The following is a 26,926-nucleotide window of genomic DNA, read 5'->3' on the forward strand; positions in this document are numbered from 1 at the left end:
AATGTCTGTGTCCCAAAATTTGGGGGTTGTAGGCTTGTAGATATTGCCTAGGAGTCTAGCTATTACCAAATTAAAATTCTATGACCCCTCTACGGAGAAATTAAAGCTCCCTTTAATTAATTTTTGGTTAATGTGCAAGAGAAGTTGGCAAGCCTGAAATCGGAAAACAATAGGTAACTGTATACATGTGTATCAATCACCCACCAAACAAAGGACATGAACAAAGTGGCAATTTTGTAGTTTTGAATTAAATGATGGGATAATCTCCCCAAACTAAGTCCAAAGAAGTTGCAAGTTGAGCATCAACTTGCATAGTCTTTGCATATGCTGCTTGATAATATCACCCTCAAAATATTTCTCACACCAGACTAAATCTCTCCCATAAAACATCAAACTAATCCAAGTGGGCAGCCAAAATCACTTAAAATCCCAATCCCCTCTTCTATAGCTATGCATATATATCCATGAATGAATCTTAAGCCTACTCAATCTTCAAAAAACCAAGCCAAAAATACGGTAATAACAAAAATCCCAGAGAGATAAGAATGCCTGCATCACTACAGCTCCAGAGAGCCGCCATCCCTACCACAACAACCACCCTTGCTTGCCACAAACAATCACAAACCACCGTGAACACATGGCGGGTCCCACTGACATGGGACGCTCCCGTACCTGACTACGTTTCTTGCCACCACACGCGTTTAGTGGGGCCCAAGCAGTGCTGCTCCGTGGTGGTCAAGACCATCAATGCACCAGTCTCCACCGTTTGGTCGGTAGTCCGTCGTTTTGATAACCCCCAGGCTTACAAGCATTTTGTTAAGAGCTGTCATGTCATCGACGGAGACGGAAACGTTGGCTCCCTCAGGGAGGTACACGTGGTGTCTGGCCTCCCTGCAGCATCAAGCACGGAGAGGCTTGAAATTCTTGACGATGAACAACATGTTTTGAGCTTTAGTGTGGTCGGTGGCGTTCACAGGCTAAATAACTACCGGTCTGTTACCACGCTTCATGCTTCTCCAAATGGGAATGGGACAGTTGTCGTTGAATCATACGTCGTGGATGTACCAGCTGGTAATACTAAAGAGGACACATGTAGTTTTATTGAGACAATTGTACGGTGCAACCTACAATCTTTGGCTCAGATTGCTGAGAAAATGGCGAGGAATGCCCAGATTTCTACATCATCATGAGTGTTTGTTTTGATTGAGACTTTTTAATTATTATTTTTTTGTTTTCGATCGGGGTTGGATTGGTGATCATCATGGACTCTTGATCGATGCCCTTATTGGAAATTCATAGATCGGTGAACGGCGCTCGAGGGTGATATGGTATATTTTGATGTTGTACATGTCGACTTTGTTTCCCTTCGAGATAATTACTACTACATTAGCACATAATCATAGTGAATTTATAAACCTGTATTGTCTGTGTATGCCCTTTTTTAACTTCTTTCTCTCTTTTTTTTTCATTTGTTTTTTGTTCAATGAGGGGAGGGATTTTGTGCCTCTTAATTGAATATATAAATTTACGGGTACCAGGACTATCAATAGCTGTGAATATATCGTCTCTTCTTTACTAAATTTTTCGATCGCCCCTCTTCCTTGTTGTATTTTTTTGGGCCTGTTAGTTTAATGCAAACTAGTTTATTTTTTGAAAGCACTTTACTTACATAAAAAGTAGATTTTTGTAAGATTAATTATTTTATAATGTTTGATATTATTATAAAAAATAAATTGAAAAATAGTTTTTAGTGATTGGCTATATCATGAAAAATAAGTTAGAAAAATTTAATTTTATAAATTAGTTGAAATAAAAAAATAGAGATTAAATATGATGAATGAAATTGAAAAAAAAAATTATAAATCATTTTAAATAAAATAAATAGCAATAAAAAATGATTATTAAATTTAATAAATAAAAAATTTTATTTAAAAAAATAAGAGAAGAAAAAATAATAAGAGAAAAAATAAATAACAATAAAAAAATAAGTGATAGTATAAAAAATAAATTTTAAGGGATGAGATTGAAAAAAAAATATAATAATTCAAATATTGATGATCAAATTTGATATAATTAATAAATAACAAGGTATATTTTTTATTTTTTAATAATTTTTGTTTAGTATTTTATGCCCGAAATAAAATGAAAATATTTTCTTAAAAGCTAAAACAAATATTTTTTTAACTGAAAAGTGTCATCTTTTCTAGCAATAAATAAACACAAAATTTAAAAAATAATTTCAAATTTTCATTTTCCATAAAAAAACACTTTATTAATTTATTTGTTTTCTTTCTATCAAGAAATATGCTAAGAGAATTAGATCTATATTTTTATGAATCCTAGTTTGCACGAGCTAGTATTTCCTTGGAGCAATAAAATCACCAAGCTATTTATTGGTAATAGATTACATTTCCATTTTTTTTTTTTGGAACAATGGATAATAAATTTAACGAAGATGTCTCCCTATTTATTGCAATGGTAAATAAACAATGCTCAACGTGTCTAGGAATTCATCTGTGCTATGTGAGAAAAGAAAGAGTGAATTCCTGCTGGGGACATTAGCAAGTTACTGGCAATTACCAAAATGCAAATAATAGCACTGTAACGTAAGTATGCCGAATGATGAATCTCATGCTGCAAGTCATGATTGTAGAGGCCGATACACAGAAAGTAGGTGTCGAACGTGGCTTCCAGCTTGATGTTTACTCCACATTGATGATACGGTAAGCTTTATTTCAACGACCAGGAGATGCAAAGGCTAGCCAGTGGCGATTAATTAGGATAAAAAAAAAAAAAGGGTGCTGTACGACTATGTTCTCTTTCTCTCTTTTTTTTCATTTCTTTATCCTCGAGCCCATACACCGATACACTGTCAGAAATGTATCCTGTTTTTAACGCTATTATTGTACTAGCTATGGCTGCAGGTCTCATTCCAGTCGGCAGTGATATTTTATTTTTTCTTGGAAGCTTCTTACCCATTTAAGCTGGAAATTACAAAGAAATCGGAACAGTTCAACCTCTTAATTTAAAAACCATAACTGGGAATTTTCCTTATTGGCAATGTCTTGGACGGAGAGCTTTATAGGTTTAAAATACTCTCAACAGGTGCTGTGCAAGTTGGTTTTAATTATACTTATTAGGTGTTTGACATTGATTTTCTAACCTGTTTTCTTTTTTTAAAATTAATTGTTTTTTTATTTTATGTTATTTTTGGATTGTTATGATCTGCTCAAAAATAAATTTTAAAAAATTAAAAAGTTATAATTTTAATATATTTATAAATAAAAAAAAACTCATAAACACCCGTTAACATTTTACTAGAAAGTCTAGAAACACAGGCAACTTGTAGATTTTGCCCCCTTTTATATTCTGTCTCTGTGAACCATGTGTTGTGGCTGAGAGTATTGTTCGGCAAGTTGGCGTGCAAGTGGGCAAGCAGGCTTTTATTGTACACCGGCCGCCCTTGTTCCCGTATCAAAACAAATCAAAGCCACCCATTTGTTTGTCCACCGTGAATTGACCTCACAGAGTTAAATTTTCTTATCAAGCCGCCCTGTAAACCCAGATTATCATGTTTTAGGCTATTTCCCCCCCGACATGGCTGTCAGAGCTCTTACGGTAAGAGTTTTAAAACCCGACCCGGTAATTGACCCGGTATAATGATCGGGTTACGGGTCAGATGGATTGACCCGGGTTAACCCGGGTCAACCCAAAAAAATGAATATTTCCCGTGAATTTTCATTAATGGTCAGAGCGTGATTTACTTTTCTAAACAGTTCTTTTACCAGACATGAAGCGCTGCAAAAGTTGTCTTAATTTGGCTCTCTTTGGTTCTTTTACTCTCACGCTCATGCCTCCCTCTTATCCCTGTCTTTAAAATCTCACACAGCACCCCACCCCACTATATTGAGAAATTCTCTCTACATTGAAAAGCTGCAGAAATTATCTTGCTCGCCTCCCTTCACCCTTTCCTCTATTTCCCCCCTCTTTTTACTCATCTCCTGTAATCAACAGAAACTATCAATGTTCAATGTTTTCCCAGGAAAAAAAAAAGAAGAAAGTTGTGTCAAAGAAGGAATCCCAGTTATTGATCTCTCTGTTTCCACTAGAGAAATAAGTAACAGAAACTTCATCTAACCTTAATTTGCATATCTGAACTAAAGAGAGCCAAATAAAAAAAAAAAGAAACAAACACCCTGCAAAAACAGATTTAGTGTTTCTGTTTGCTGAGGGCCAAAAGAGAGACGGGAACAAAATCTGGTATGACTTGCCTTGAAGTCTTTTGCATGTGGCTTAAATTTGTCTGCTCTTCTTTGCAACTGATATGGCTTCAAAGATTGAAGAGATTGGGTTTATTTTGTCTTCGTGTTGCAGATGGTTTGATTAATTGATAGTAAAAAGCTAAAGCCAAAAACAACGTCGTTTTATTTATATATATATATAAAAAAAAACAGCCGGGTCTTAACTGGGTTTACCCGGGTCGACCGGTCCCGGGTCAACCCGCCGGGTCGACCGGGTTTTGCAAAGCCAATTTCCGAGCAGGTTTTTGCCTCTACCCGGACCGGTCTCAGGCTCGGATCGAGCGAGTTCTGGGTCGACCTACTGGACCGATCCGGGTATTAAATACCTGGCTTCATTAGTTTTCAACTTCAGGTACAGAAAGTCCCTCCAATTTGTATCGGATACTGTGGAGGGGTAAAAAGACAAACTATCCAATTACTTTTACAAGATAGTTATATTTTTAATTAATTAGACCAATAAAAACTTAAGTTGTCCCATGGGTTTCACAAACTTCTAGAATATTGTGTGTATGGGTGTTGTATTACCAAGCATCCACGTAAATCTAGGAGTACTGTGCATAGGAAAATTTTCGAAGGTGAACTCAAAAAAACGTTATCAGCTTATTTGTGTTTTAAGATGGTAATAATAGTTGTTTTTTTAAATATTTTTTATTTGAAAATATATTTAAATAATATTTTTTTTATTTTTAAAAAATTATTTTTGACACCAGCACGTAAAAATAATATGAAAATATTAAAAAATATTAATTTCAAATAAAAAAATAATTTTTTTTTTTAAAAAAAAAACTTTTAAAATACAAAAATAAATAAAATCTTAATAGGCTATTCATCAGGTCTAAGTGACCATCGAGCCGAAAAATTTATCACGTGCAGTGGACTGCCCAAGCATAATTAGTTGATACGGCATGGAACGATAGAAAGAAAAAAAAAAGGATTTTCAAGCTAGGAATATAATCCTTGTTCATAAAGAAATTTGCTGAGAAAATTCTAATATATTTAAGAAAGTCAATAATTCATCAATTCTCATGAAAAAAACAACACATTAATTAGTTATATATAAGCAAAAAAAAGACCTACCAAAGCAATTCAAAACTAAGAAGGAAAAATAATTAAAATCTAAATTAATTTAAAAAATAATTAAAACATTATTCGATCTTGATTTGTTACAATTAGCTACCTTCCTGTATATCCGTGTCTATAAAACCTCGTGAGTAGATTTGAGCCAAACTCGATGGTGAATTAAAGATTATACAAGTTTTAGTCAAATTACGTGTTATACATGTCAAGACTTCCTCGTGATATTTCACGTCACACCGAAAATAACTTCTCTTGGAGAAAAAGGAAGCAAATTAATTTAATATGAACGCAGTGGTTGTTTGTCAGAAAAATTGAGTAGCAGGAGCATTAAAATATAACCTAATTAATGTTAGCTATATTTATTTCATTCAACTGCAATGTTTCTTTTGTACACTAGGAAAATTCGGCTCGGTAATATCTCTTGGGATTTTATTTCCATTAGCATTTTTGTTGGCATTATAAATTATAAACAAACATGCTGATGAAATATTCCATTAGAAATTGAGAGATGCTGATGAAATTGTCAATGGAATAAAACAAAATGGAATTGCCGATGGAAATTTCATGGCAATTCCATGTTTTTTTTCTTTTCAAAAAGCTTTATTTCCTCCACTTGCCGGTACATTACCTTCACTAGACCATTTATCCATGTCTTGCAAAAGAAAGCACCGAGAAAGCACCCACAGTACATCAATAAGATCAATGATAATGCCAACAATAGCAATTAGGATATACTTCTGAGCAAAGAGACCGCATGGAAGCCAAAAAAAGAAGTCAGTTCATCATTCTACAACCATTTACCATTTCCCTTTGTTTATGAGTTATTAAGCTAGATGCTAAACGATCAAAATTCAAAGGAAACAATGAAACATAAAGAGTTTTGGTTTCACAGACCCAAATCCAATGTATGTTTTTTCTACCTACACAACTTAGCCTTTCAAATCAAGTTTTCTACTGAACAACAGGACATGGAAGAAAATGATTGCTAACAGGACATAGAACAATAAGGTGCATTTATTTCCACACTTGCATGTTACATTGCAGGGGCCAGCAGCAGTGGGGCATGCAATGAGATCGTTTTAACTAAACAAAGCCTGATTTTCCACAAGTAATTAATCTATATAACCATAAAGTGACATGAACAAAAAATCTTCTAAGAGAGCATTGATCTGGCACCAGGAGCGCACATTTCCAAATTCACCCGTGAAGGTACGTATGGTAAGCATTATTAGAATGTAGCGAGGGTTAGTTCTAGGTTTGTTTTTCTAGCACTAGAGATGAGCAACTTTCATTTTTACTTTGTCAAAAAGCTTGATTGAAGGCACCTTTAATTACTACTTTCTTGTTGGATCTAGTTATTGCAAATCTTTATTCCTGACCAAAATCTAAAAAAAAAGGAAGAAGAGAAATCTGCATCTCACAGAGTTTCCCGAGACAAGTTCAATTTTGAGCCTTCGAATAGAGCAATCAGAATGCTTTATGTGTGAGGTTATTAAGTAAATCAAAATCAATCTCACAACGAACATTTGGACAATTTCACAGAGATAAGCTTATCAGCAAGCAAATGTTACCTGGCCTAACAAAATCAGATAGACCAAAATCAATAATCCTCATTGGAGCATCCTCATCAAAAAGTATGGAGTCAAAGCTAAAAAGCAACTAAAAATATATGAAGTATCAAAGGGAGTAGAAGCAGTCCTTCTCCTTTAATACCTTGATAAAATCTTGTCCAGTAGTTCTCCATCTTCAAATTATCTGACAATAACAAATATTTAAAAAAAAAAATCAGAACAACTTTGAAATTTTGCAATGGCATAGAAAGCAAGCCGCAATCCATTCATGGAATTTGATCATATTTGTATGAAAGGTTAACTCTGAGTAAGATATATACGTACTCCATGACAACATAGACATTGTTTTCATCCTCAAAAGCATCATGGAATTTGATCATATTCGTATGCCCCAATAATGCTTTCCATATTTCACCTCCCAATGAACATCTTCAATTGATATTGTTGTTGTCATCTGCCAATCAACACCCATTTAGTTAGCAGAACACCCCAGCATTAATTCAGTCATACAATCTCTCAACTAACCAAAACAATCAATTTCAGTTCAGATGGCAATGGACTTTTTTTCCGACAGTTAGAAGTATCACGGAACAACTTGGAGTCAATCGACTTAAACATGAACAATCGATATTTATCCACCTCTTAATCATGCATCTAGCAAACTTTGACTATAACAACGCTCCAATTAAGAATGTTGGAATCTACACTGTAGAGCTACATCTATCATTTAGACTTTATCGAAAGAAAGGAAATGAAATGGCAATATCAAAATCTAGGGTTTCAAGCACACTTACTTCTTGTGCCTCTGCACAGATGGGGAATTCTTCGCATCCTACTCTGCAAAAACACAAATATCTAGTTGATTCTGTAGAAATTTTAACTACATCACTCTTCAGTTATTTATACCCAAATCACTAATAATCAGATTTTATAACATTTATATTTATTTTGCTCCACATAATTGTAATCGATTAAGTAAAATAGCTTAATTGAAACAAAGATTAATATAGGTCATGTCTAAGATCATAAGAGAGAAGGAAGGAAAGGGGTTACCGGTGAGGATGATAGAGAATCTGGTGACAAGAATTAAGAGTGCCAGTGATGGCAAAGTCGTCAAAGAAAGGCCAGTAACGGTCCCATTCTCCCCGGAAGAAAAAACAATACTGATCTAAGATCTAAAAAAAAATAAAGAAAAAAAGAAACATTTTTGCAATAGTTACAAGAGAGGATTCAGAGGGTTGAGAAGGGTTTTAAAGGGGGAAAAAAATCAACTTTTTGTAAAAACATTTTTCATCTGCAAAAAAAACACGGGTCAAAAATTTTCAACGAGATTTTCACCCGCAATTTAGTCGAAGATTTTTACAGAATTACCGACAAATTTTTATTTATTTTTTATTTTATCACCATTTCCTTAAAAAATAATTCATAATAACTTTCGATCTGTAAAATGCAACGAAATATATTTCATCCATGTTTTCGTTGATTTTTACCAATTTTCAGATACAGCTATCATACTCGGGTGTTAATTTACCCGGTAAGCATGCTTGTTTTTCATGTTATTGTTTTGAATACCAATCTAAGAAAAATTGATGGAATATGAAGTTTTTTCGCAAATTCTACAACCAGATCATAGGTGGTGTTTGCAGACCACTTTGATTAGAGAAATTTAAACAATTGGTCAATATTAAAATCCAAAAAATTACTAAGCGGGTTAAAATTACTCCTCAAGCACTACAAATTCGGGATAAATTTTAGCTCTGGAGAGAGAGGGTAAAAAGTTTTCAGGGGAAAGCTTAATTTATCTTGCCTTTTTTTTACTATCTTTCTCAAACTTATAATTTATATATAAAAAAATTGCAATCCATTTTTTCCTCTTTTAACTGCATTTCGTCAATGAAAATTTCTATAATATATTATTTAATTTTTAACCAAAACCACCATTAACACACTCAATTTTTAACCTCCCACCAAACAATTACAGCTAAGAGTTCATTTTTATATTTTTAAATATTACTCATGTAATAAATTGTGGGTGATTTCATTCTTGTGGGTGATTTCTCATAGTTAAGGGGCTATTTCTTAATTTGTGGGTGTCATTCTTCTTTTTCGTATCCGTCTGATTTTATCAGATCCTTTTGAAACGGGGAGGATTGATCTTCTCATTTTCTTTATGTTAGGCTATATATGTTTCTAAAATCTAAATGATTAAATTCATAATATGTAAACACAATTCTATATATATTTAAAAATATAAAGCATGAATCATATCTATGATCGAATTCGAATTTTGGAATCGAAAGTGAAGATTATAGGAGGAATGCAAATGCTTTCGAAATGGAGATGGTACTCACCATCGAGTTAACGATATCCTATGTCCAGTCCAGTAGACTAGCTCTTACTGATGTGGGGTCGATTGAAATAGTACGGGGGAGGTTGAATGCTTGGTGTTGGAGAGTTCGGAGAAGCCTACTGCGAGTTGGGTTTAGAGGCATTACAGGGATGATCAATGATAGATAATAATGTTAATCTACATTTTGGGAATTCCATTGTAATTTCAAGATGCAGAGTATAATTTTAAAATACAAGAATTTAGTTCTGCAATTAGAACAAATCAATTCAATTGTACTTGAATTTTCTTTTACAACGATATTATACACATGCTCATCCTTAATCTTTTTTTCATTTTTCTTATCTTTTCCACTTCTCCCATGCATCACAATTTCCAAAAATCGCTTCTCCGTACCATCATCAAATAAACCCACTGGAAACAAAAAGGAGGATTCATGGCTTGCTAGTGTATGTGCTATGGATAGAACAGCTTGGCAAATAAGAGTTCATTCCAGGTATCCTGAAGGCCAGGCAAACACCAATGCACACAATCTGCATAGCTAACAGGATTAGCAATTTGTTCAGGAGTCAATGGACTCCATTGCTTCTTGTATATCGAGGTATGCGCATCTTTGCGGTAATTTGAGAGTAGTGTGATGTTGAGAAATGTGATGGGGAATCTTGATCTGCTAAATTCATCTCCGATTACTTCCATTATGCTTCTCTTGCAATCCGATCCCCAGTATGTGGCATTGTCAACTAGAGTTGTTTCGTTGTAACAGCTGTGACCCGGTTCGCCTCCCCAGTCTATGCTCCTGCCCAAGAACTTCAAATGTTAGTCCCCTGTCTAGATAAGCTAAACCAGTGTACTTTTCTATGATGTCATATTCTCTCATCTTTGTTGGTTTGTCTAACAGAATCAATTTGGTGCATAACACAACAAAATCAGACAATGGAAGAGAGACAGTCTGCTCACTTTTGATGAGTAGGTGACATGCTGGTGAAAAAGACCCTTGTTTTCTTGCGGTTCATATTCTTTCTCACCCATCTCAGCATGCTTTTCATTGCCATACGATACGCATCCTCGGGTGACAGCTCTATGATATCTTTTGTTTCATCTTCGAATGACCCTTGCCTGGAAAACATAAGCTGTTAGACTTCAATTCTTCAAGCTAATACAAGCTACAACCAAGAAAACTGTGACAAATTATGAGTGAAAAGCAAGTATTTACAAGATTTTTATGTCTTGGCCAGTCATCCACCATAGGTAAGTATTGAAGACTATAATATCAACGCCTTTCCAATTTTTCCCATGTTTATTGATTGAACCTCTCCTCACAATTCTATCTGATACTCTATGAATGACAGCATCATCCGAGTTTGATTCAAGGAGAAATGGTGCCCAGTAGAACTCAATTGTTGCATTGTATTCCTGTTCAAACATAAATGAAGTTACTTTTTGTGTACAAGTTTCATATATATATATTAACAGGTGATGTGAAGCAAATTAGAGAAGAAAATTAATTAAATTCACCTTGGCAGTGAAGACCGTTAAAGAACCGAATGTTTCCATGGATTTTTGGTCTTCAGGGATAAGTCGGTGGAGAAGACAGACCATGGAAACATATTGACCCCGGTTCAAAGAATCACCAACAAACATCATTCTTTTTCCTCGTAAGGTTTCAAGCATCAATGTGGCATTAAAACTGCATAATATGTGACAAAAGTGTTGTCATCTACATGCCAACAATCTTAATTCCAATGTTATCAATGCAATGATATCCATCAAAACATCAATCAATCAAGTAAATAACATGGTGTGGCAATTTGTGGCCATTGGGATGAAACTACTGCACGAAAACTTCAGAAAAGGTGTCGTTTCTTGTTTCTATTGCTCAATGCAATAGTCAATTTCGATTAAAGCTTGGAATCAAAATCTTGGGTCTGCAAAATAAAATAAAATAAAAAATACCTTCTCAAAAGTGCAAATAAGAACGATGATGATTTGGAGAGTGAACGAGTTGAGATACACCTTGTGGGTGTACACAAACTACTGGACCCGGCCCACTTGACTACAATAGATGAACAGCCCACATTCGGACAAGTAATATGGGCCTTCTCACAGAGGACTACGGGCAGAGCTCGCTATCCCATACTAATATCAAGCCCATTTAAAGGTAAAACTGATGCAGAAATTAGAGACAGTGATAAGACTAGGATAAATTATATTAGTCCCTGTAGATTATGTGATGTTCCATTTTGACTCATTTAATTTAATATTTCAAATATCAATCTCATAATTATTTATTTTTTCTTGAATATTTTGGACCTCTCTCTCTCTCTCTCTCTCTCTCTCTCTCTCTCTATATATATATATATATATATATATATATATATATATAAAAGAGATGGTAGAATATTTCAAAAGGAATCAAGCAGAACGGATAGCAATAAATAAAAAAAGTATAATAAAAGAAAACAAAAATTAATTAACGTCAACGATGATATGTTTATTCTTCTTCTTCTTCTTCTTCCAATCGAAGTGGGTCACACGATAGGGAGCATTATTGAGAATCTCAATTATTTATATTTAATCAACGTTATTGCTGATCTGTCCTATTTGATCTGAACATGCCCCCGAATTTTAAACAAAACATGCCCAGATGAAAGCAGAAACTGGAAGTTTAGGAACAACCACCACTCACATATATATATATGCACATCTACTGATCATGGTTTATCTGTTGTTACACGTCACTCCAAATTAAACTTTATGCATTTAAAGAAATTTAATAAAGTTTCTTACACAATAATTTTAATTACATGATTTTTTAGGTTTAGAAGTATTTTAAAAATATATCAAAATAATAATATTATTTTTTAAAATTTATTTGCATCGCAATATCAAAATAATATAAAAACATAAAAAAAAATTAATTAAAATAAAACAATCTCAAAAGTACAGTCAGAACCAATTCCAAAAATTAATGATATCAAAATAGAATTAACATGGTATAATTATCTTTATTGAAACATGATTTTTTAAAACGGTAAAATTAATAGTTATTCACAATTGCATCGCGTGCAATTTAGCAAATTCCGTAGAGAGAAGAGAGCAAATTAATATTTACCTGGGAAGATCACAGCCATGAGGTTGCCATCTCCAGTGTTGATAATCCTTCTCAGGCCTGCCATGCTCTTGACATGTCAACTGTGGCTGTATGTACGGACACTCCGATTCTTCATAAAGTGGCCGGTTTGAATCGTCCCACACCCACCTCCCGCTAAAAAAATCACAACCTTCTGGGGTCCTCCCCGTGGAGAAAGGTAGCTTCTCCCACTTCTTCTCTAACCCCAAAACATGATATAATCCATCTCAGTCAACCACACGTTTCTTACACAAAAAAACTTTTTTCAAGGAAAAAAACAACAGACGAATCATATATAAATAGAGTACTGAGAGAGTTAAAAATCTGATAACCACCGATCGAGTCAACTCACCGGTTCTGGACGTTGCTGGACGGTCAAGGTTGGGGTCGAGCTGGCCAAGGAGGCACATGAAATCCTCGCCATAAAGAATGGCAACAAAGACTATGAAAACCAATAGAGTGAGGAGATAAGGAGAGAGACGGGCCTTTCTGATCAGAGATGATGATGACGAAGAAGAAGAAGAAGATGCAGTGAAAGGTTGCTTCATCTTTGAAAATTTAAGACTGCGTTTAATGTTCATAGCGTTATATAGAAACAATTATGTAGGCTTGAAGCATTCGAGGAAAGAAAATACTAGTGTTGATTTCGATGTCTCATGATAACGTTTTTGATTTTCGTCTACAGGTTTAATACAGCAGTACTCGCTCTCCCTAATAATTTTTATTTTTTTTTAGGTTTAGGAAGAAATTATTAATTTGATGACACTCATTAATAAATTATTAAAATATGGTTGGTGACTAGTTCTCAAAATGCAAATACAATTGACTTGTTCAGATGCATGTATAATAGTAATAATTAGGTGTATCAAATTATCAATCGAGATCTCGAGAACACATAATTCAATGGAAAAAAAATAAAAATAAATTGTATGTCGAGAAAAAAAAGAGTAATAACAAACAAACAAGTTCTGGTATTTGATCCTTTGCCTTGCCTTAGTATTGTATTTTTGGTTTTTTTATTTATAAATTGATACTTAATATATATATATATATATATATATATATATATATATATATATAAAACACTGTTTTTACAGCATGGTAAAAATAAAACAATGGAAACTATAATTAACTTGCCATTTGGAAGAGAAGCTGACACGTCTTTTTGGCAACATTTGTTCCTCGCAATGACATGACAAAAAAAAATCTAAATTTTCCAGCTTTGCATCTCCCATGCATACAGAAAAGATTGAGCTATCATGAATTAATTAATAAAGAAACGGGTCGCATTACCAGGCACTCTTGATGGAAGATCCAAACCATTGATCAATGTTAATCTCTTGTATCCAGCTATGAATAATAATCAATTATTTATTGCAAGGAAACAAATCACGACAAGCAGGGATATTAATAAATAGTCAACAAATAATCACATGAATCTGAATATAAAGGGATCGAAATGCTATCCCCTATATTCTCTTTATTTTACACTTTGATCTCTTTTTGTTTCAATTTTGTCTCTCTTTAACATTTTTTTTGATAAATTGATCATAAATTTTGGTATTAAAAAATGTAATTGAAAAAAAACAAATTTTAATAATTATATTTTTTAAAAGCATCGTGTATTATATAATAAAAAACCATAAGGTTTAGAGTTTTCTGTGATGATTTCTTTGTTGAATGAATGTTTGTTGCATGTATTTTTTTTTAATTAACGTGGGTGTCCGGGTCAGCTTGTACGTATCTTAACTAATCCCACGGGTTCTAAAGTTAACAATCATGTAAACCTTCAATGGTTATAAGGTTTGTGTAATTCGAACTGGTGAATTTGTTACATGCATTATTATTATTATTATTATTATTATTTGGTTAATTTGTTGCATGGATTATTAAACTGCTAGGTTGTAAGGTTTTTTTTTTTTTTTTGTTCCTAGTTCCAAAAAAATGAGCTTCTGAAACACTTGGAAATGTTGACATCAAACTATTTTCAAACAATTACAGTATTTGATGAAGACTGTTGCAAATTCTTAATATATAATCCGTTCATATATTGTAGTGTTTCGTATCTATCTAAATATCTATCCTGGTTTTCATGTCCACGTTTTCTCAGGCATTGTATGTTGCAAAAGGGCACCGGGAAGGAGAGTCAAGGCTCATGAGAACAAGTAGAAAACCACGCCCTCCCGGCAAGGGGTGGTGGCGCATTAAGACACTACTAGGGAAGCTGTAATAATTTCTTAACTTGTACGTTAAGATCAGTAAAGAGATGGATAACAACATCATTTTGCCTTGGCTTTTTCATACCAGACTTGGCATTTTATATACATAAACGACACATCCACCACCACAACAATTCGACCAAGAGAGCGTGAGGAGTTACCATTCTTTATTCGAGAGGTTTAGGTGAGAATTTGGTAGTATTTCAGCTTCAAGTGGTTGGCCTTCCTTTTCTTGTACATCCGACTTTAAGAAATTATATTATGGCGATAGATTAACTAACACCAGGATTTTTTTTTAAAAAATCTGTTATCTACCTAATGACCGTAACTTCTTAATTATTCGGTGCCTATCCATTGCCGTTGAGAATTAATTTATACAGAAAAAAGTTAGGGTTTAGAAATAAAGATATCTTAAAATGATGACATGGGAAAGAATTAATGACATCAATGGACTAGTTGAATAACTTAAAATTCACATTTTTGTGGAGGAAACCTTCCAAAATCGTAGTTTGGTAGTGGTGGCTTCGGTGCAAATGGAATAATGCCAAGAAGTCCCAACGAAGTTACTTCAAATGCCAAACATTGTGATTATAAAAACAGTGAGAAGCAGATGAAGGCTGCTCGTATATCTTTATCACCTGGGTTGTTTTTCTTCTCAGCATTCATCTACCATCACTAGATTTTCTCATGCACAACTAATGGCTGGCTGTGCTTTGCAATCCAAGCAACATGGACGTGACTCTCAGTCCTCATAATCCAGAAGATCAAGGGAACTAAGAAATGATGTGCTGGGAGCTATAAAGGTAAGCTACGCTACAGAAAAGTGTTCTAAGCGTTACATATCCTTTTTGGCCAACTAGAGAACCTTTCTGTCTATTGCTTAATAGAAAATAAAATAGAGCGCCTCTAAAATGGCTGCAGTAATTTTTTTGCTTGGGTCCAGGAAAGTGGTCTTCTTTTCCTTTAACTCGGCAATCAATCATCAATTGATGGAATGGGTCGATGCCCAAATTAGAAATAAAGGGCAACAGAAGCCCAATTACAAAATGCAGATAAATTAATCAAGACCTCAAACAAAAGGCCATCAACTCTAGCCCAGTCCTTAGAAAATCCTGAACACAAACGATGATTAATTCTGTGTTTATTGCTGTCGTCCCTTGTATATTTTTTTCCCTTCAAAATCCTTAACGTCCCAGGTCTCAATTCTTATCAAAGTTCAAACTACTGTACAAGGAGTCAAAGACTGGGCCACTATTTCCACCATTACTACTATTTTCTGAATTCTTTTGGATATTGAAGCTTTTCGTTTTTCAATCATCCTTAAAAAACGTTTCTCTTAAATCCAGACAGACACTTAGATTTTGATTTTGAAAGTGAATGGAAGAAGCGGCGGGTACAGAATGGACACCACCGAATCACCGAACCCAAACAGAGTGTTAACGAACAATCGCTTCTCTGATTTAGAACCTTCAATCTCCGAACCGGTTCTCGAAGCCTTAACTCAATCCGGGTTCGATTATTGTGCGCTATGCAGCTACCAAGACGTAGCCGTCGACGCCGCCACTGGCTCCGGAAAAAAAACTCTAGCTTGTGTGCTACCTCTCATCGAAATTTTTCGCTGATCCTCTTCTCCTCCCAAACCTCACCAGGTGATTGTTTTATTCTTTACTTTTCTGCTCCGTTCGGCTGCTGATAAATGCCAGAAAGTTTGTGTCTTTTTTGTTCGAATGGAAAATTAGTGATTCTTGTGGCCAGTTTTAGTGTAGGGTTAGTGTTAAACTTGCGTAATTTAATTTATTGCTTATTCAATTAGAGTAAGTTTTGTCTGTTTTAGTGGATTTGTAATTTGGTTGAATTCAGTATTTGAAATGCTGAAAAAAATATTCTCATTTTCTTTGATTTTCTTAGCTCTGTTTGGTTGCTGAGAAAATTTGAAAAATGAGAGGAAAGTTTTCATTCTTTTAGCTGTTTCAGTATTGAAGATGGAAATTTTAACTCTAGTGGGTTTTGGGGATTTTTTTTTGCTCAGTTGCTTCCTTGCATTTGTTTTTAATTTTGGTCATGTTGCTTATTTATTAAGCTGATAATCTGAGTGTTTTATGTGGTTTACAGGTGATGGGAATAATTGATTCTCCTACAAGGGAGTTATCCTCAAAATATACAATATTGCACAACCTTTTATCGCGACCTTATCAAATTTTTAAGTCCCTGCTACTTGTTGGGGCATGGATGTAAAAGCAGATGTGAAGAAAATAGAGGAGGAAGGAGCTAATTTATTGATAGGGACGCCTGGGAGGCTATAATGGAGCGTGTGGATGTCTTGGATTTTAGAAACCTTGAGGTAGTGATTTTTAATCACTTGACGAGGTTGATGCTTCTATACCCTCATGTCTGTAATGTTTCATGTGTTATCGTTCTGTAGAAACGCAAAGCATTTTCCTTGGTTACTTCTATGGAAAGAAAACGTGACCGCTTAATTAGGGACATCTGATAAAATGTTGCATGCCTTTTTAAGAAGTGTATTGAGATATCCATGAACTGAAATTGCATATTATGGAGATTGTAAACAAGGATGATTTTGTGGTGTGCAGCAAAAGACAATCATGAAGCTTATTGGTAAATTTGTTCATTGGATTTGGTGAAACAGGTTTTGATTCTGGATGAGGCTGTAGACTCTTGGATATGGGATTCCAGAAGCAGGTAACTTCCATTATATCTCGCTTACCCAAGCTGCGCAGAACTGGCCTTTTCTCAGCTACTCAAACTGAGGTTGTTGAGGAGCTATCCAAAGCTGAGCTGAGGAATCCTGTGAGGGTTGAAGTTCGAGCTGAAACAAAATCTTTGATAACTCAGCATCGACTAAAAAATCAGCACCTTCCAGGACACCATCAGGCCTTTACATCGAGGTATATTGTACATTTAGATATGATAATTCTACAGGGCACCGAGTTGTCTTTCAACTTGGGTTAACCCTTCATGTTAATGGAGTGCAATTGGTGGTCAATATTTGTCTTTAGTGGAGTCACTATGCTAAATCCATCTTTTCTTTCTGCTGTATCTGGAATGCAAAGCAGGTAAGAAACCATCTCAGCTTTTTGATCTCCTTATCAAGAACAAGTCTAAAAAGATTATAATGTGAGTCATGTTTTATATTTTAAAAGGATAGTAAATGCAATCTACATTATTAAGGCCTGATGAGATATCATTCTTTTAAAAAAGATGATTTCCATACATCCGCAGATACTTCATGACATGTGCTTGTGTTGGTTACTGGGTGGTTGTTCTTCCACGTCTCACTGTTTTCTCTGATATCTTTTCATGGGAAGATGAAGCAAGTAAAAATTTGAAGATGAGCCCAGTTTGTCGATGACAAAATCTTGAACTGATAGGTGTTCATACTGACATTTTTTTTTTTCTTTTTATGCCTGACAGACTGCAAGAGAGAAAGTTTGGACTTCATTTACTTATCTCGCAAGTGGCATTCTTCTGTGTACTGATGTTGCAGCATGTGGACTTGACATTCCCGGTGTGGATTGTATGATGCAGGTAGCGTAGAAACTACCTAGATTCTGTGGCCTTGTAACTTTATGATGAGAATGTTATGATTCCATGTTAACATTATTAGCAATTTTACTTTAAACTTTTAATTTCTAAACTTAATTGACAAGTGAAAATCCTTTTTTGTTTTTAATCTTGCAGCATGATCCCCCTCAAGATCCAAATGTCTTCATTCATAGAGTTGGTCGAACTGCTCGGTTGGGTGGACAATGAAATGCCGTTGTTTTTCTGTTGCTAAAGGTATAGCTTATCACTTCTGCATTGAAGACCATCATTAGTTCTTAAATATGTCATTTGGTGTTCTTTGTTCCTGCTATTTTCTATCCACTGCTTCTATTTACAACAAAAGTGATCAACGTGGCTGCTTTCTAGCAGGAGGAAGCTTATGTGAAATTTCTGCGCATAAGAAGGGTTCCTCTTGAAGAAAGGACATGTGCAGATGATACACATGATGTTATTCCTCAGGTGAGCACAATTGTTTCCTAGTAGTAACTTTGAAGATGATGATAGAGAAACAAATCCTGATTAGGTTCACAATGCTATTAGTAAATGCTGAATGACCATTTTTCTCTATTGTACACATATCATTATCAAGCTTATTTAGATTTGATGCCAGCAGTACATGCTGAAATAGTCTGTGATTAATTATGGTGCTCAATTCAGCTAATTGTGTCACAATTGAAATTTGATATTTTTTGTTCATATGTTTCCAGAGTTAATACATCCACTGCTATTGTTGTTATATGCTGAACACTGGCTTTCTTTCTGTATAATGTATCTAGCATCATAGTTCATAGCTTTCTTTTCTTCTATGCTCTTCTATTTTTTGGTAATTTATTCAATATCTCTGGTCATTGCCTGTTTCAGGTACGATCTGCTGCCAAAAAGGACCATGATGTCATGGAGAAAGGACTGTGGAGAAAGGATTGAGAGCATATGTTTCTTACATTCATGCAGTGCATATAAAGATCACCACTGCTCTTACATTTTCAGGTTAACAATTATGCTTCATCCTGTTCTTAACCCCCCCGCCCCCCTACCTGCAAAAAAGCTAACTCTTAACTGGGTATGAAGTGAGACCATCTCAAGGCTTCTCATCCTAGGGCCTTACTTCTGTTGGACCATAACTAGGTTCGCCTTATGTAATTATCTTACAGTTGGAAAGAACTTGAAGTTGGGAAGTTGGGCATGGGATATGGCTTATTGCAGCTCCCATCGATGCCTGAGGTAAAGCACTACTCGCTTTCAACCAAGGGTTTCACTCCAGTTGATGACGTCAATTTAGAGGAGATCAAGTACAAGTAAGAGTTCCTCACCATTCCTAACTTACCTCATTAAGTGTAAAGAAGAGACTGTTCAGTTTGTAGCGGCAATTGTTGATGCTAGTGATGAGTACTTATGATTAAATATCTTATGCCTGAAATTTTTTAATGTTCTCATTTGCAGTCTGATTAGCTATTTGATTCATATATTCTTTGTCATAGTTTAGCAGCTTCAAAATTTGGTTTTCTCCTCACTTAAGCTTCACCTGTATTCATATAGATCTTTAATGCTTAAACTCATTTTCCTGTGCATGGTGTCCAGATTCCATGTGCTGTCATCAAACTTGATCTACTCATTTTCTTAAGCTATTTAATTCTGATAGCCAATGATTGTGATCAGGGATAAATCTAGTGAGAAGAAAAGGCAGAAAGATTTGCAAGCAAAGAAAGAAGCACAGCAGTGAGAACCAAAACCCCAAAATCCAAGCAAGACCCCCAACGCCGCACCTACCGTCATGAGAAAGCAAACTGCTAAACAGAGATGAGCTGCCCAAACAATTCAGGATGAATAAGAGTTGGCTCGGGAATATCATTTATTGAAAAAACTGAAGGGGACAATTGAAATGCATGGTTTGCGGATAGCCATCCTGTGAGTTTACATGAATGGTTTCTCTGCTGCAACTTTAATGTGGGCTTTAAAATTGAGGAACCAACTTAAAACTCGTCTTAGTCACCGGCTAAGATATTCAAAGCTTGCTGTGAAGACTGGACTAAAATCTTCTACAAATGCTGCAAAGTTTTGTTGCAGAGAAACTGTATAGGTGACACAGAGACGTGTGATTCCCTCTCAGTTTTGGGTTTACATGAGGGATACATGAGTGATTCGAGTGGTTGCTTCTGTTGCCATTGCTTTTACCAGTACTAGTCCTAGAGGTTGTTGCAAAGAAGGGCACCGAAGCAGAGGACATTATGTTGATGTTAGTGGTTGTCAGCGTGCACTAATATGAATCCATATTGGTTTTGTTCTATTTGATGTTGACAGTAGTATGAATTTAAATGGGAATTGCATGGTGATTAAAGGCGTCGATATGAGAGGAAAAAATTATAAAATACAAATGAAAAAGAATTTTCTCTGTACGAGTATATCCCAACCGTTTGAGCTTCCTAATCAATTTGGTTTTGAATTGTTTTTGAGTTAATTGTTAGAATCGTAAAATCTTTTAAAGGTAATTATTGACAGGACTCGGCTCTCAATTAGGAATAAAGTCCCGTTAAACCTTTTTTATGTGCTGCCTATTGTTGCTTATTACCATCATCACTGTGCTATCTTTGTCGATATCACGGTATCTTACAAAACCCCTTCGTAAAGCAGCAGCTCATTTTGGCACATCAATTCTAATCTCATGCTTGTGCAATATCAAGTTAATAAAACTTCGATGAATCCAGCAGTGCCATGATCATTTCAATCATTTTTCACGTCGCAAGGGCGGACGTGCACAAAACAGGAGCATGGTAGACTTCACGAGAGCAATCTGCACGCATTTTTCTGGAAAGATTAGGTTCAGAATTATTGAAAGTAAGAATTGTATTCTCCTACTTGCTGTATCAAAAACCAAATGACACGCTTCTGATAAAAAGCGAGATGCGTTCCCTCTTACTTGCTGCATCGAAAACCAGATAACTCGCTTCTGATAAAAAACAAGCATATCCTTTAATTGTATGCTAGTCTTTGAATGTACCATCACAAAGACGCTGCATGCACCGAAGTCAAAGTCTTCAGCCCTTCGTTTCTTTCCAAGGAAAAAGCCAGGGAAACTACACAATGACTAACAATAGAAAACACCAATCAAGAACTTGAATACACGTATGCACTCAATGATAATCCAATCAAATACAATCCATCAATTCTCCCTAGGCTCTGTCTCGGGGGTCGAGTGGCTTATTTTCTTGTACATCTGTTCAACATTAGTTTATTGCATACCCTTTCACCATCACCATCTCTAATATTTCTGTGAAATGTAGCCTGTTAATTTACCGATTAAGAGAGAGAAATTACAAAACATGGCAAGACCTCGGGAAAATCACCAGATCTTTATTTTCTGCAAGATCCCCTGTAAAGAATATTTTAAAATTTTGCATGATTTCCTCCGCAAGTTATATGCCTCTGACGTATTTAATATCAGCGTCGATTATATCAGATGTTTATAGTAACCACTTACCTATGTCTATATGCTATTCGTTAAAGAAGTATGGACACCCTCAAGTCTTTTTCCTTATTTGCCGTATTTGCTGGGTAATAATGAACAGAAAGCACATGTCCACACGTACTTTCAAGTTTTTTAAAAGTCCCACCAAACATCCAACGCCAACGCCAAAAAAGTAAAAACAGCAAAACAAAGAAAATAACCCAATACTTTCTATCACAGAATCAAGTCAACCTGATTACACTTGATTCTCTAACAAGGTAGTGGTGGAATTTCGTGCCAAAATCTTATATTATAACCACCATTATCAACCCTTGGATCCATACATGTAAACTACCAAATCCTGAATCTCTCTCTTTGCAATCTCCCCCTCCTAGGTCCTAACCATGTCTGTACCACAAGAGCATCAATCCTCCACCGTGGACCCTCCTCCCCCCCCTCCATTTGATCCAACTCAGCCATCCATTCCCATCTCCTACCCTATCAAGACCCTTGAAGACTTAGGTTCTCGGGCTTACTTCAAGTCCTTTCACTGCCCTTTTAACATATGTTCTGTTCCTCTTGAAAATTCTGTTTTAGATAACAGGCCCAGGGTTCTTGTGTGCCATGATATGCAAGGAGGTTATGTGGATGATAAGTGGATCCAGGGAGGGAGCAATCCTGATGCTTATGCAATTTGGCATTGGTATTTGATTGATGTGTTCGTTTACTTTTCACATAATTTGGTTACTTTGCCTCCTCCTTGCTGGACTAATACTGCTCACCGACATGGGGTTAAGGTACTCAAGACTTGTAATGCTTTTGACACTCACTTTTATGCATGGTCATGAACAAATGGAACTAATTAGAAGAGTATGTATATGTGTGCGTGTGTGTGTGTGTATATATTTCATTTGATGACTTGTTGGGATACTCACTTCAGTGCATGACGTCCTTGTGCCTATGAAAACCAAGGTGTTAGGGACTTTCATCACAGAATGGGATGAAGGGAAAGCTATCTGCAATAAACTGCTTTCAACAAAAGAGTCTGCTCATATGTATGCCGAGCTGTTGTCAGAGCTTGCTGTTGCTTTGGGTTTTGATGGATGGCTGGTAATTGGTATATGGATTTTTAGGAGTCCCATTGATTGGATCATTTTCCATAGCTGATAAATGAATCGTTACTTGCAGCTCAATATGGAGGTAAAATTGGAGTTGGGGCAGATTCCTAATTTGAAAGAATTTATCAGCCATCTAACCCAGACCATGCACTCCTCATTGCCTGGATCTTTGGTGATATGGTGGGTGATAAGCAATCCCATTCACTTTATTGTTTAAAGAATATATCTTGCAGAACCAATCTCGAAAGTTCTTATGATTTAAATTATCATTATTATGCAGGTATGATAGTGTTACAATTTATGGAAATCTTAGCTGGCAGAATCAACTGAATGATAAAAATAAGCCATTCTTTGATATCTGTGATGGCATATTTGTAAACTATTCATGGAAGGTATCGCCTTCTCCTTTCTTCTCATATGCCTTTTGATTTCATTTTTTCCATTCTTCTTGCATGCCAATTCTGTTGTTTCCTCTGCAGGAAGACTACCCAAGAAGCTCAGCGGCTGTTGCTGGTGATAGAAAGTTTGATGTCTACATGGGAATAGATGTGTTTGGAAGAAACACTTTTGGTGGTGGACAATGGATGGTATGTAGCTTATGGTGGAGAAGACAGTTTTTTATTTATTTTAAATTCAGGTTCCATTAATAAGTGTTTGACATATCTCTTACCTAGAATGAATGCAGTGGAAACTTTCAAACCATCATGCAGATCAAATCACAGGTTCCATTAATAAGTGTTTGACATATCTCTTACCTAGAATGAATGCAGTTGAAATTTTCAAACCATCATGCAGATCAAATCACAGCTTCCATTAATAATCAGATGCTAAAACATAATCAGTAATTGGAAAACCAAATATGAGTGGCGTATTAGATTGCTAGTTTTGGCATTTCTGCTAAGACATGTCGATGTGCTAGATTCATGTATCTAATACAACTGTTTGCACATCAGACAAATGTTGCATTGGATGTGCTGAAGAAGGACGATGTGTCAGCTGCCATATTTGCACCCGGATGGGTCTACGAGACTAAGCAACCACCTGATTTTCAAACTGCTCAAAATCAGTAATTTACTTCTCTTTCTGCAGTTTCCACAAACCTGATTAGATATCTTTGAAATTATCAGTACTACCTTCTGTTATGGCTCTTCTATAATGTCAACTTTGCAAAGTGATTTCTAACCAAAAATAATTTCCCAAGTGATATTTTTTTTACGAATTAGTACCCTGTAATTCTTAACACAATTGTTATGTTGAACATAATAGCATGCTTCTGTGGTCTGCAGTTGGTGGTCCCTTGTCGAAAAATCATGGGGAGCAGTAAAGTTTTATCCTAAAACCCTACCATTTTACTCAAATTTTGATCAGGTAGAGAACATGTTCCAACTCGATGAAATCTTCTTCCATTTATCAATCATTTACGCCACTTGTATCAATTGAAATAATAACTGTACGGATTACCTAGCTCAATTTGAAAAGCCTGTGCAAAATCTCAACCGCCATTGAATTCATGTTGAAAACATCATCTTAGTTCTGGTTTCCTTGAGTTGCTAGGCTGAAACTCATCTGGCAAAACATGAACTTGGTGAGCTTGGACAATCAATTGCAGAATTTACTGACGTTCAATTTTCTTAGATCTCCAATATTGCCAATAGTCATTTGGAGGATTTTATAAATGAACAAGACCTCAGTTGGTATTTCACACAAACTAGTTTTCTGTAACTCTGAAGTCTTCAATGTCGTTCAGGGCCATGGTTATCATATTTCTGTTGAAGGAGGCCAAGTGTCAGATGCTCCTTGGAATAACATTTCTTCTCAAGGCTTTCAGGTGTGCACCTAATATACCTGTCATTATCAGTGATTTTGCCCTGGGCTTGTAATCATGCAGCTTTTCTTACCCTCGTGTTTGTGGCAGCCGTTCCTCAAGTTCACTGGTAACCCAAGTCCTGATACTATTGAAGTCTTTGTAGAGTAAGTATCACGGTGATAAGTATCACCCATTTCCTTGAAAATGCCTTCATCAAAACCATTATTTTTACGAGTAAACCACACATTTTCAACCCTTCTTAAGAAACAAGTGTAACATTGGGATCGGTTTCGTTTTTATATCCTTCAATGTTTTCCATCTGATTGATGGGGGCTGGCCACCAGTTTCTGAAGCCCAGTTCTTGACTTGGATGTATATTGCTGTAAATTTTCTAATAGTTTTGACTAGCATACAAAATCCTGAATGAAACATGTATTCGAATGGTAGTTTCAAGGAAGCATCTTACAGAGGAGGAGGTAATATCACATTTAAAGGGACTCTTGAAGAGAACACAGATTTTACAACAATAATCTTTCAGGGAGAGCTGCTTATGGATGCAGTGCCTCTTCACATAACACATTCTGTAAGCTCTCTTCTGTTTTGTGGTTATTGATTAAGGCTGGGGAGAGAAGACTGTCCAGAAGATCATAATTTTCTAATAGTCTTGAGATGATAACAATTTCCTTAGATATCTCTATGAACACCTAAACTAATGCAGGTAAAATCAGAAGGGGATTCTCTACTGGGACTTTCACTTCATTTCTCTTCCGCTGCAAATGAAAGGACGTCAGTACTTCTTGCATCCTGGGGAACAAACCAATTCTCAAGAAAATTCAGTAAAATCATAGCGCCCTGTCAAGTTAATAAACCAAGAACTGCTCCAGGATGGGCTGTACTGGAGAGTAGTATTGAAATGAATGGATACACATTAACAGAAATTCATGCTGTTTGCTACAGGCCAAAGCATGAGCATTCCCAACTGAGGTTAGAACATAGAACAGATGGCTCTGAGGATACATTAACGTATAGTCCAAAAGAGTATCACGCAGTCCTTGGTCACATCACAATGAATACTTCTAAAGAGAATACATATTTTCCTCCCTCTAGCTCATGGCTTGTCGAAGGTCATTATATCAAATGGAGTTCAGGTTCCCAGGGTTCCAAGACCGTTAGTGTCAAGATCGATTGGAAATCGAAAGACGGAACTGACTCTCAGTTCCCCAAATACAATATTTATGTCGAGAAGTTACCAAAACAAGCTGTTCGAAATCATGGTGTAGGACTAGGAGGGGTTCAGGAGTACCTTGGAGTGGCAAATGTAGAAGCCTTTTATGTTTCTGAACTTCCAATTCCTGCAACCACTTCTAGCATCAAATTCATTATTCAAGTCTGTGGTGTAGATGGCGTTTGCCAGAACATGGATGATTCTCCATATTTTCAACTCGATGTCAAAGGTTAGAAATTTTGATTTTCTTCTTTTTTTTTCATTTTTTGTTATATATTCTTTATTCTTAAGGAGGAAGGGTGATGGTGCTTGTTTCAGCCCAACGTTATAGCACTTTAATAACATGACTTGACCATATGTGTGGCAGCAACGACGGTAGGCGGCAGAAAGATGTTTCAACTCTTCAGCTATGTTGAAAGGAATAACCTAGTAAATCCGTGGGCACATTCGACAAATGGACAACAATTACTAGGCTGCAAAAGTCATGGGGTAAGTAATAAGCTGAAAATTTCTAGTCAGACTCGCAAGTTTTATTGGATGCGTCGGAGAATATCAAACTCGAGACCTCTTATAGGAAGGAGGGACACTACTGCCAGTTGAATTACAACTTATTGGCACAAACTCAAAAGTTTGAACCGTTAATTTTATCCTTTCCCCCAAGTGTCTAAACCATTTAATTGAAAACAAATTCCTTGTGAATTGCAGAAGCTTGGTATTCGGCACTTTGAGTGGTTCGACTCACTAATGTGTGAAAGATCGAAGGCTGTTATTAGAGGGCTTTTGCAGAGTACTTCAAGAATGGAGATCAGGGAGTTGCTGAGGTTGCCCTCAAGAGAGAGGAAAATCTGGGTCATTATGATTCTATCTATGGTTTTTGTCATACTTCTGTGCACATTATCAAATGGGAAATGGGGAAAGGAAACTCTTGTATTTCCCTAAAGATCAATAGGGTATTTTAGCTAGTTAGATTGTATGATCTAACTAGTTTTAGGAGAGATATAAAAAACTTCCCTGCATGATTATGATACACAAAGGTTTGTGAGATTCAAGACAGAATCATTTCCAAGACCATAGCAGATGATTAAATTCAATAATGCTACAACAGTTGTAATTAAGACGCATGAC

General features: G+C 35.7%; 3 protein-coding genes, 1 long non-coding RNA gene and 1 pseudogene across 6 annotated transcripts; 3 read left to right on the forward strand and 2 right to left on the reverse strand.

Annotated features, from left to right (window-relative positions):
* The first annotated feature begins 273 nt into the window (after positions 1-273).
* Positions 274-1,580, forward strand: LOC7464619 (abscisic acid receptor PYL4). The gene has a single exon (XM_002315100.4). The coding sequence runs from the start codon at positions 546-548 to the stop codon at positions 1,188-1,190; it is 645 nt and encodes a 214-aa protein (XP_002315136.2). The 5' UTR covers positions 274-545; the 3' UTR covers positions 1,191-1,580.
* Positions 1,581-6,968: 5,388 nt separating this feature from the next.
* LOC7464620 (uncharacterized) lies at positions 6,969-8,211 on the reverse strand. The gene is made up of 4 exons (XR_008060235.1): positions 8,003-8,211; positions 7,744-7,814; positions 7,274-7,403; positions 6,969-7,133 (listed from the first exon to the last, which is right to left on the reverse strand). It is a non-coding gene; the product is annotated as an uncharacterized LOC7464620 (long non-coding RNA).
* Positions 8,212-9,518: 1,307 nt separating this feature from the next.
* Positions 9,519-13,083, reverse strand: LOC7474410 (protein trichome birefringence-like 33). Of its 2 annotated transcripts, none has more exons than XM_002316153.4 (6): positions 12,779-13,083; positions 12,409-12,625; positions 10,812-10,983; positions 10,510-10,709; positions 10,254-10,412; positions 9,519-10,092 (listed from the first exon to the last, which is right to left on the reverse strand). In XM_002316153.4, the coding sequence occupies exons 1-6, from the start codon at positions 13,005-13,007 to the stop codon at positions 9,753-9,755; spliced, it is 1,317 nt and encodes a 438-aa protein (XP_002316189.3). In that variant the 5' UTR covers positions 13,008-13,083; the 3' UTR covers positions 9,519-9,752. The 2 variants fall into 2 exon arrangements, with proteins under 2 accessions (XP_002316189.3, XP_024465231.1); XM_024609463.2 differs by having other exon boundaries at positions 12,409-12,620; positions 12,779-12,993.
* Positions 13,084-15,459: 2,376 nt separating this feature from the next.
* On the forward strand, positions 15,460-20,602 carry LOC18102686 (DEAD-box ATP-dependent RNA helicase 18-like; annotated as a pseudogene).
* Positions 20,603-21,844: 1,242 nt separating this feature from the next.
* LOC7464621 (cytosolic endo-beta-N-acetylglucosaminidase 1) lies at positions 21,845-26,922 on the forward strand. 2 transcript variants are annotated; one of them, XM_024609459.2, is made up of 13 exons: positions 21,845-22,448; positions 22,624-22,761; positions 22,840-22,949; positions 23,050-23,161; positions 23,249-23,356; positions 23,723-23,835; positions 24,056-24,137; positions 24,517-24,597; positions 24,685-24,740; positions 25,024-25,159; positions 25,295-26,030; positions 26,169-26,290; positions 26,507-26,922. In XM_024609459.2, the coding sequence occupies exons 1-13, from the start codon at positions 22,056-22,058 to the stop codon at positions 26,738-26,740; spliced, it is 2,421 nt and encodes an 806-aa protein (XP_024465227.1). In that variant the 5' UTR covers positions 21,845-22,055; the 3' UTR covers positions 26,741-26,922. The 2 variants fall into 2 exon arrangements, with proteins under 2 accessions (XP_024465227.1, XP_024465229.1); XM_024609461.2 differs by having other exon boundaries at positions 22,302-22,448; positions 22,592-22,761.
* Positions 26,923-26,926: the final 4 nt, after the last annotated feature.

The sequence above is a fragment of the Populus trichocarpa genome, chromosome 10 (assembly GCF_000002775.5).
Source record: "Populus trichocarpa isolate Nisqually-1 chromosome 10, P.trichocarpa_v4.1, whole genome shotgun sequence".
Classification (NCBI taxonomy): Eukaryota; Viridiplantae; Streptophyta; class Magnoliopsida; order Malpighiales; family Salicaceae; genus Populus; species Populus trichocarpa.

Bases quoted from the DNA above. Each gene is read 5' to 3' on its own strand.
- LOC7474410 (XM_002316153.4), bottom strand. From the start codon at position 13,007: ATGAACATTAAACGCAGTCTTAAATTTTCAAAGATGAAGCAACCTTTC. The intron at 10,984-12,408 runs GTAAATATTAAT...CATATTATGCAG, and splicing joins CATGGCTGTGATCTTCCCAG to TTTTAATGCCACATTGATGC. The intron at 10,710-10,811 runs GTGAATTTAATT...ATGTTTGAACAG, and splicing joins TAACGGTCTTCACTGCCAAG to GAATACAATGCAACAATTGA.
- LOC7464621 (XM_024609459.2), top strand. From the start codon at position 22,056: ATGTCTGTACCACAAGAGCATCAATCCTCCACCGTGGACCCTCCTCCC. The intron at 22,950-23,049 runs GTGGGTGATAAG...ATTATTATGCAG, and splicing joins CCTGGATCTTTGGTGATATG to GTATGATAGTGTTACAATTT. The intron at 24,598-24,684 runs GTGTGCACCTAA...TGTTTGTGGCAG, and splicing joins TTTCTTCTCAAGGCTTTCAG to CCGTTCCTCAAGTTCACTGG.
- LOC7464619 (XM_002315100.4), top strand. From the start codon at position 546: ATGCCTGCATCACTACAGCTCCAGAGAGCCGCCATCCCTACCACAACA.